At 36.1% G+C, this 9686-nt stretch overlaps 2 protein-coding genes across 2 annotated transcripts; one reads left to right on the forward strand and one right to left on the reverse strand.

Annotated features, from left to right (window-relative positions):
* Positions 1 to 1206: 1206 nt before the first annotated feature.
* LOC143629723 (uncharacterized) lies at positions 1207 to 2026 on the forward strand. Its single transcript, XM_077098922.1, has one exon. It carries the CDS (start codon positions 1348 to 1350, stop codon positions 1957 to 1959), a length of 612 nt encoding a protein of 203 aa, XP_076955037.1. The 5' UTR covers positions 1207 to 1347; the 3' UTR covers positions 1960 to 2026.
* Positions 2027 to 3868: 1842 nt separating this feature from the next.
* Positions 3869 to 4633, reverse strand: LOC143629763 (putative F-box protein At5g04010; the record flags this gene model as incomplete). Its single annotated transcript, XM_077098944.1, has 1 exon — positions 3869 to 4633. A coding segment is annotated over one exon (765 nt), but the record flags the coding sequence as incomplete, so codon positions are not given.
* Between the last annotated feature and the right edge of the window lie 5053 nt (positions 4634 to 9686).

Here is a 9686-nt window from a genome sequence, read left to right on the forward strand (position 1 = left end):
AAACATATAAAAGAACAAACTTAAATGACCACAAACGAACAAATAATATTTAATTGCATATTAGGTATTGAGGTGATATAAATACAAATAATATTTAATTGTTTTTTATTAATGTCAGCGAGCATAAATGGATGAACACAAACAACTTTCACAAACATATATGAACGAACGAAACAGGTGTTCATGTTCGTTCATTTAATTAAACAAACACAAATTTTTGTTCATGTTTGTTCGTTTATTAAATAAACGATCATCCTGCCGAACGGTTCATGAGCAGTTCACTGAACGTTCAATTGTTTATAGGCCCTACTGGCTGCAGAGTTCATATCAGAACTTTGATTAACATATATATGTGATAATTTAATCTGTGATAGCCTTTGAATAATCTCAGTGAACTTGTGTGGATGCCCTTTCTTTTACACAGATTAATACATGATGTAAAAGAGTTACACAACTAGCAGAAACTTTAATAGAAGTTAAATACCTACCTACCTAAGTCTATTAAAGTAGCATGCTTGACTTCAAATGAAGAAATCCTGCTTCTATAATTAGGAAAAATAAGCATGCCCTGCACAATTTGTGTTATGGCTAGCCTTAGATCTAATACTTCTAGTATCAAAAGTGAGTGATAGTTTATTTCTAATGCATAAAACTCACTAAATAGTTGGTTTTGTAATCATATCTGGCTAGCGGTGTAAACGAGCCGAGATCTATTATGTTCGTTCGAGCTCCATTCGAGAGTAGTTTTCCAAGCTCAGCTCGGGCACGACTTGTTTATCATTTATTAGTTTATATACATTTTTTACTACTTAGTATGCGTTACTTAGTTATTTTTATTATTATTGTATACATGATAGTAGTTATACAAATATATATTTAATACATTAAATTAAATAAAAAAAATGTATGAACAGTAGGTCTGTTTAGTTTCGTGAACCAGCTTGAGCTCAAGCTCGTTTAAGCTAGGCTCAATTCGAGCTTTTAGCCAGCCGATCTCGAGTAGCTCATGTGCAACTTGGCTCGTTACACCCCTATATCCATCACATTAGTTATTCATAATTTTTCTAAAGAAGTGCTTACGGGCCAACCCAACCCGCTTCACTTTGATGTTAAAATAATTAAAAGTTACCTGTCTTGTGGCGACCCATTACCGACTCCAAGACCCGCCCATTTTCCACTTATGTTGTTTCTTGTTAAAATAACATGTGTGATTTTGCTTCAGGTGGTGCTTCAAATTGGCAACAAGGTGGTTCAAATTGGCATCAAACCGTACCTTCGTGGGAGAAAAAGTTTTGTTCTTCAGTCGGGTCGATATCATGGAAGAAGTTATTGGAGACGAAAAAAACCATGCATTTATACGACAACATAATAAAATGGAACGATTCCGCGGGTAAAGAAGCCTTTGAAAATGCGAAACACAACTTCTATGCAAATATGTATAATCTCCCTAGTGACAACAGGCTACCCGATGCCGATATTTACATCGATAAAGTAGATTGGGATTCTGAAGTCGATCATAATCTAATACTTGATTTGGATTCTGATTCCGTTGTTCCTGATTCCAATTCCAAAGATGAACATGTAGTGATATTCGGGTCGAGTTTCCCCCCTAATTATCAAAACTTCTCACCTTATGGATGGGGTGATAGTGATGATGACAAAAAGAAAGTTGAAGGGGGTGGCTTTGACAATAATGATAATTGGGGGGTGCGGAATGAAAATAATGATTATCGTGGTTGGAACATGTACGACGATAATAATTGCTTTTACGGTGATGTGAAAAACGAGAAGAAAGAAGGGGGTGATAGGTACATGTCGAGGTATAAAACATCGAGGTTTCGTAAGGATGGTGATCGGGGTCGTGATAATGAGAATAGGAGGAAATCGGGTTATCATTGTGGACCGGTGAAGCCAAGTTCACAGACACATAGATGGAGTGTAAAGAAACCAGTTTCTTGATTTGTTAGGTTTGTTTCTTTATCCAGTTTGTATCTGGTTTGTTGGTGAGTAAAATGTTGTTATATGCGGGTGTTTATGTGTGTTTCGGCTTTGGGTGTTCATGTATCATTTTGATCGTTTGCCTAAACTGAAGCAAGTTGGTCGGTTTGAGATTTATATGGAGAGAGTAGCTGATCATAAACCGTGGTGATCGTTTCAACCGTCTAAATCAAAGCAAGAACCGGTATAAGAAATATATTCGGATCGCGCAGGGATGTTTAATAAATATTTGAGATATATATGGTTTGTTTTGATGTGTGACAATTTAATGCTCTAATTAGTGTATGGAGCTAATAGGTGTTGCCATTCTTTATTTATTTTTCTATAATATGTGGCTACATATATTTATTATACGTTCTAATAGTTAGGTGTCTATGTGTTATATTAAGCTAACTATTCGATCCTTCTATAGCTTGTGTTCTCTTATACTTCTTGTCACTACAAAATCTAGCGGGTCAATGCTGTTTATTGAGAAATTATAAATGATGCTTTCTTTATACTTTTTAGACCTGTCCAGTTTGAGGATTCAGCCGACCGACATTGTTTCCAAAGTTGGTTCTTTTGCTAGAGTTTTTGTTGAAATTGGATGACCATTATGTTTGCCATTCTTTCTTAATATGTGGTTGTTTGTTGGTTCGTCTATAATTTGGTTGCCGATCATTGTTGTTTCTTTACCAATATAGGTGCCTTAGCCATAATTTCCATCAAAGCTGATTTTGACTACAATTACGGTCGATTGGTTATGCTATATTGCTACAACTATAATGAAACACTTTTCTATATGGTGTCTTTTTAATTGCAATGTTCCTTGGGCTGATCGTTATACCCTAACGCCACTGGCGCCATCAGGTGACATTACCACCACCGCTAGCGTTCAACCATGCTGTGAAAAACAATAGCGTTAATCCCAGTAACTAAGCACGTCCTTTTTTTCTTCTTGTTTTTTTTTTTTGTCTTTAGTACATAACACCACCACCCTTTTTAACGGTTTTTAGTATATAGTTAAACCTTGTTACATGGTTTGCTAACTAAAAATCACTGCATGGTGGTGGTAGTGACGTGATGTTTTTAGCTAGCCTTGCTAGTTAAAGCATAGACTATAAAAGGTGAATGACTTAAATGGCGGTTGATGTTTTAACTAGCCTTGCTAGTTAAAACATGACATTGTTTTTTGACATATTGTTTTGATGGATATACCGTTAAAACTATAAAGGTAAATGACTGAAAAGACGGCTAATGTTCTTTAATGGTGACGTTATTGTCTTGATGGATATGCCGCTAAAACTATAAATGTAAATTAACTGAAAAGACAGCTAATGCTCTTTAATAATGTTTTTATGGTTTAATAATGTTTTTAATGGGTCGTTCAACGATGAAAAGGCGGCCAATGCTCTCTAATGGGTCGTTCAACAAAGAATAGAATTGTTCACCTGCGAAGAATAGTCAATTTCGAGTCGTGGGTGACACTAATTTACTTGAGCCTTCAAAATTCAAGAGTGAACTTTTTCACTCTAATCCGATTTCTCTCGGGTCATATGAACTGCAACTACAAATCCACAATAAAGCCCTTAAAATAGTGATCCCATAATCGTTAAAAAGGATCATCCATTTTTCGTGGGTTATTTTGTGAACTTTTAAGTACTAGAAAGGCTCAAAAGGAGTGAAGTCAGCTTTTGGGTCTTATGGGACATGGGCCATTTTCTTGCTAACTTATTTTTTAGTTACTATTTCTTTGAATTCTTTTTCACACCTAAAAGACGTAATATAAAGGAAGTACACAAGTATTTAGAAACGGCTTCAAAAGAAACATTACATATTTGCATGTAACTATAGGAACATTACATATTTATTTACATTAGTTAACACTCCATCAATGTGAAGGTTCAAGAAAATGTTGCAAGTATCTAAGACCATCGTCAACACAAACATATCTCCAACTCACAACACTCAACACCCCTACCCCCACACTCCCCACCACCACTCTCCTCCCATCTCCACCCACCTCCTCCCTCATCGCCAACCGCATCTCCGCCACCATCCCGCTCGAACCGCCCCCACAACAACACCCCGCCACCGGCAACTCCGCCGAAAACCACCCGTCACTACCCGAAAAAAAACTCCCCCTCCCTTTACAATCCATCATAGTAAAAACCCCTTCAAAATCATTCCACACCACATTCCACGTCACCCGTTTCTCGTCGGTCACATCGAAGTACTTCAACCACTTGTTATGTTCCCGAACGTCGAAATCAAACCTAAATAGCGATTTCGAGTCGAGAGAAAGCGCGGCCCCGGGTTTTATTATTGTGACCGGGGCCGACTTAGTAGTATTAAGTGTTATAACAAAAAGAAGGTTTTGGAGGGTGATTCTAGGGGTTGGAGGTGGCGGTTGGCGACGTTTAGTGGACGTGAACCCGAGGTTGTAGAGCCGGTGGTACGGGAGGGTTGGGACGGCCGAACGGAGGTGGATGAGGGACGGGAAGTGAGTAGTGCAAAGGTGTTCCCATAGGCGGTCTAAGGTCATGATGGAACACCATGGTTTTGACACACATGAGGCAATGGCTAGGGTTTTGGGGTCAAGATTGTTGGCAACAAGAACAAGTACTTCCCATGGGATGTTAGACATTGTCACATAATATTATTGATGTTAATGTTTAGTTACTAGGGTGTTACTAATATATATGATTTGATGATTTGGATAAGTAGGGTTTTTACTTTTGGCTATGGAGTGACACGTGTAAAATGTTGCAGTTTTGCATGTGTTGTGCTACACGTGTGTAGTCATGAAGAATCAACACTTTATATAACTTTTTTCATTTTCTTTGTGGATTATCCGTTAAATAAGGGGGGAAATATAAACTAAAGAAAATATAGTTTACCTATCAATTAGCAAGATACGAAAATTGGTACCAAGTGTTGATCATGAGTTTTACACAAAGGGTTCGTAGTTTGGGTCTTATGAGTTGAATGTTGATCGTCGTTTTCTTCATTTAAACGAAGTTAGAACATGTCTGTGTCAACCTATGAAATTAAACATGCGTTGTGTTTGAGATCACGTGTTTTGTGTTCAATGGTGAGCCTAAGTAACACACAAATTTTGAAAATGATATAACAAGACTGGTTTTATGGAAAGATGGTCATCATATATGTTGTTTGAAGTATAGTGGTAAATGGTAATGAGTAATGACTAATGTTGTGTTATCAAATGTAGCAATCCACTATGTGTAGTTGTTTGCCCATCATAGCATTAAGAAAGGTGATCATTAGATCGACTAGAAAGATGCCAAACATTTCTTTGGCATGTAATGTATCGGAAATAAGGTAATCGTGCGTTGTTGTAATATGACAATTTTTTCAGCTACTAGTGAATACTATTGTTTTATTAAGTTTGTACACATATAACTACATGTATATACAAAATCTATACAATATTATAATGCATGTGTTGCGTTGTTTATGATGAGAACACAATTAATGTCCACGGTCATGGTCCACACCTATTATATATCGAAGCATGGAGGATGGCGTCCATGGCCATCGCTCATGACCGAACCATCCTCTCTCCATTATATCACTAGACTACTAGAGTTAATAAACATGCACTTGAATGATAAGGAAGAAGTGAGCTCTCAAACATCGCGGGAGCTAGTGGCCATAGAATGTTTTTAGGAAAAATTCCCAAAATAGTCCTTTTTAGAGATAGAAGTCCCAAAATAGCTCTTTTTTTCTTAAAATCTTTTATAATTTGGACTGTCAAGACGCATTGGAAAAAAATAAAAATACAGACGAGATTTCGAAAGAAAGTCAGGTAAAAGACGAAAATTTGGGGAAATAATGTCGTTAAAGCCCAAATTCCTTGTAATCTTGGAGCAAAAGTTCAAATTTTTCAAAAACTTTTTTACTCAAAAAAACCGTCTTGAGAGACTGTTTTTTTTTGGTTTCCTACCATTTCCGTCCATATTTTCAAATTCTTGAAAAAATATATTTTTGACAATTATACCCCTGGACCACCACCACCACCACGAACCACCACCATCACGTCGGCCCCACCCCATCCCGTATAGGAGCCCTCATCTGCACACAACTCAACCACTTTCTTCTCTTCAATGGAAAACCCAACCACCATCACCACCATTAATTTATGGCCGTTTTCGAGAAGCAGATCGGCTGGGAACATCGAAAGCCGGCAGCGGACGGTGGCCGGTAACCGGAAAGTAAGCAGTGCCGCCGTGTTCCCGGAGTAATTCCACCAGAGATAAGTACCGGAAGTGGCCCAGCAGCCCGGCCCGACCTGGTGTTCATTTGGGTCGGAGCAGTCCGGTTTGGCAAGCTAAACCGTTCGGGCAGAGCCGAAGCTTACACGATAACCTTGTTCGGAATACTGCCAAAAACTCAACCGCCGTAGCAAGGGGTAAGGTGTTGAACGTTAATGTTCTGACGTGTATTGGTTACCGGCAACGGATGAGTTGTCAGAGTGATGTGAGTAAAGAGGTTAACGGTGGATGTGTGCCGGCGGGAAGGGTGATGTGGCGCCGGTGACGGCCGCCGGTGACGGTGGAGCTACCGGATTGTTTAATTTGAGGAGCTTGTTTACGAAGAAAGTGTTTTGACTTTATGTTTTTAATTTAATTTTATTTTATTTTTGAAGAAAGTGGTGGTGGTGGTGGTTCGGTGGTGGTGATGGGGTGGGGCCGACGTGGTGGGCCGACGTGGTGGTGGTGGTTCAAGGTGATGGTGGTGGTTAAGGGGTATAATTGTAAAAAATATATTTTTCTAAGAATTTGAAAATATGGACGGGAAAGGTAGGAAATATAAAAAAACATCCTCTTAAGACGGTTTGTTGAATAAAAAAGATTTGAAAAAATTTGGACTTTTTCTCAAAGATTACAAAATAATTTGGACTTGCACGGCATTATTTCCTTAAATCTCGTCTTTTACCTGACTTTCTTTCGAAATTTGGTCTGCTCCCTCTTTATTTTTATCCTTTTCTAAAGCGTCTTGCAAGTCCAAATTATAAAAAATTTTAAGGAAAAAATGGTCTATCTAAAAGAGGATATTTTAGGAATTTTCCATGTTTTTATCAATCTAGTTTCATTTTTTTATATTTTTTATTTTTGAATTATTTTACATTCATATGTATTTTATCAAACTAGGACAAGGGTACGTGCATGGTGATGGATATTTGTGGGTAGAGGTGGCAAATGGAATAGGTTGGGTTGGGTTGAACGGGTCATGGGTCAAAATGGGTTTGGGTCAAAACGGTTTGGGTCAGAATGGATTAGGGTCAGAATTGTTCAACTAAAAAATGGTTGTTTTGATTTGGGTCAGAATGGATTAGGGTCAGAATTGTTCAACTAAAAAATGGTTGTTTTGATTAGGGTTGGAACGAGTCAGAACGGGTTTCAAGTTTTTTTTTTCTTTTGTTTGAAAGTGAATAGCGGCAGAAACATTTTAATATATTTAAAATTTTGTTTTTTATTTATATTTTGAGTTATTAGTTTTTTATTATTATTTTTTATTTTTTTTAAAGGGTTTTCAATTAATATCAAAAACCCCTTAAAAATAGTCAAAAATAATAATAAAAAAAAACATAACTCAAAATATAAATCAAAAATAAAAAAAGTAAAAAAACTAAAATGTTTCCTCATCCTCATTACATAAAAAATAAATAAAAAAAACCCACCGAGAAATCAAACCGAAACCGAAAAATTGACGGAAATGAAACAAAAAGCCAAACCGAACCAAATCAATCAAAATCAAAAACACTCAATCAAAACGAAACTGAAAAAATTGAAACCGAACAAAAACAAAACAAAAAACCAAAAACGAGACCGGAATCGACCAAAAAGAAATCAAACCCCAACCCGTCATGTGTGAAAACTAGTGCTTTATCCGTCCGGTGGACGGGAATATAAACGCGAATACATGACAACTACATTAATTTAGATTGCCACGATACTATAAAATCAAGTTATAACTTTTGAGACACAAGATCATATCTGATATAGCAGGTAACACCCAACGCATATCTGATATAATATATGATGCGACCGTTCTCAACAACATTTCAGATGAACTTGACTACACAAAAGCAAATTTACCTTATGATTTCATTAATAGAGTATCTCTGAATCAATTAGATGTAGAGTTTGATTGGTTAGACTCCTATGGGTCAAACAGCTCCTTACACCTTAATGATTCAGCACAAGAGTGTCAAACAAACCTTTACAATAGAAAATTGAGATAGGACCAAACTAACAACTTTAAGGGTCCTAATCATAAACATGTGGTTAATATTTTTAAGAATTTCCCAATTACTATTGTACCTTTTCCACTCTTTCCTGATAGGCTTGTACACAACACAGAAATCCATCCTATTGATCTTCCATTTTTATTAAGCTGTTTTTAAAACCTTTTCCTCTCTTTCTATTCCTGAAACACTTAAAACTTGTTTTAAGCAGTAATTTCAATCAATGAGCTAATGAAATTTACATGTTTCTGGCACAAAAGATTAATTATTTGCTTTATAAGAGACTATAATCAAATAGCTGTAGTAGTTTGGTCAAATTAGCCAAAATTCTTTGATCATCATGTCTCTCTAGACTATTAAAACAGCATTATTTTTTGAAGGTTAAATCTTCCAAATTTGCATGTCTATATATACAAAAGTCAGATGAAGGGGTAACTTTTTACTTTTAAGGTTGTAATGAGCTGCCCCATTGAACTTTAAAACTCAAACCCGAAATTTGTTAATAGCCAAGGTACTGTATTTGTACAATAACACAATAAACGAATACGCAATAAAAGCAAACTAAAGGTTTTTTAATTTAATTAATCGTGATTTATTACCTGCACTTTTGTTCCATTCCCATTCTGTATCACTACAAAACATAAACGGCACAGCGAGAATCAAATATGAGTAGATAAAGATTTAATTCTTTTAACGCTAAAACAAACATGAGTTGTCACAGTAGTAATTCTTTAAGCCTTTCGGTGAATCGCTCGTTTATGTTTGTTTATCTAAAATAAATAAACGAACATGAACAAAATTTTTTGTTCATTTAATTATATGAAAAACGTGCATGATCACAAGTCTTGTTTGTTCATTAGTCTATATATTTTAATGTTTTAGGGCCAAGAGGTAGTTGCTCACATCTACTTTTATTTGGTGTACGGTCATTAATTCTTTCATCCAAATTCAGCTATTTTCTTTAGCGTTTTCACATGACAGCAAGGTTTATGTGGAATTACATCATATTAGTTCGATCAACATCTATATTAGTTTTGCCAAGCGCTCTTGCCTGATCATATGGTGGAATTACATCATAAGAGGTTGTTTCAGCAAGCATGAACAGGCGTTACGTGGTTCTTGAATGACTCTATTTAAATTTGATTTTGTACTAAACGAATCGCTAGTAATAACACCAATAATAATATTACCTACCTCAATTTTTCTCCGTTGGATAAATTAATGATGATAGGAGATTAATCTCTACAAAGCTGTGAGCCTGTGAGCACAAAAAAGAGATTCAATTCCAGTGACACTATATATTATTAAACTACAAAACTTGCATTCAAATCAACCTGGCCCTATTTGACACAAACAAATATATTTTAATTTACAAAACATTCATGATAATTATTACCTGATGTTTAATTCGCTAATGGTTAGATCGCTGGAATGGTGG

The sequence above is a fragment of the Bidens hawaiensis genome, unplaced genomic scaffold, assembly GCF_021521415.1.
Source record: "Bidens hawaiensis isolate Kalapana, Puna unplaced genomic scaffold, B.hawaiensis_p1.1 tig00005453_1, whole genome shotgun sequence".
In the NCBI taxonomy this organism is placed as follows: domain Eukaryota; kingdom Viridiplantae; phylum Streptophyta; class Magnoliopsida; order Asterales; family Asteraceae; genus Bidens; species Bidens hawaiensis.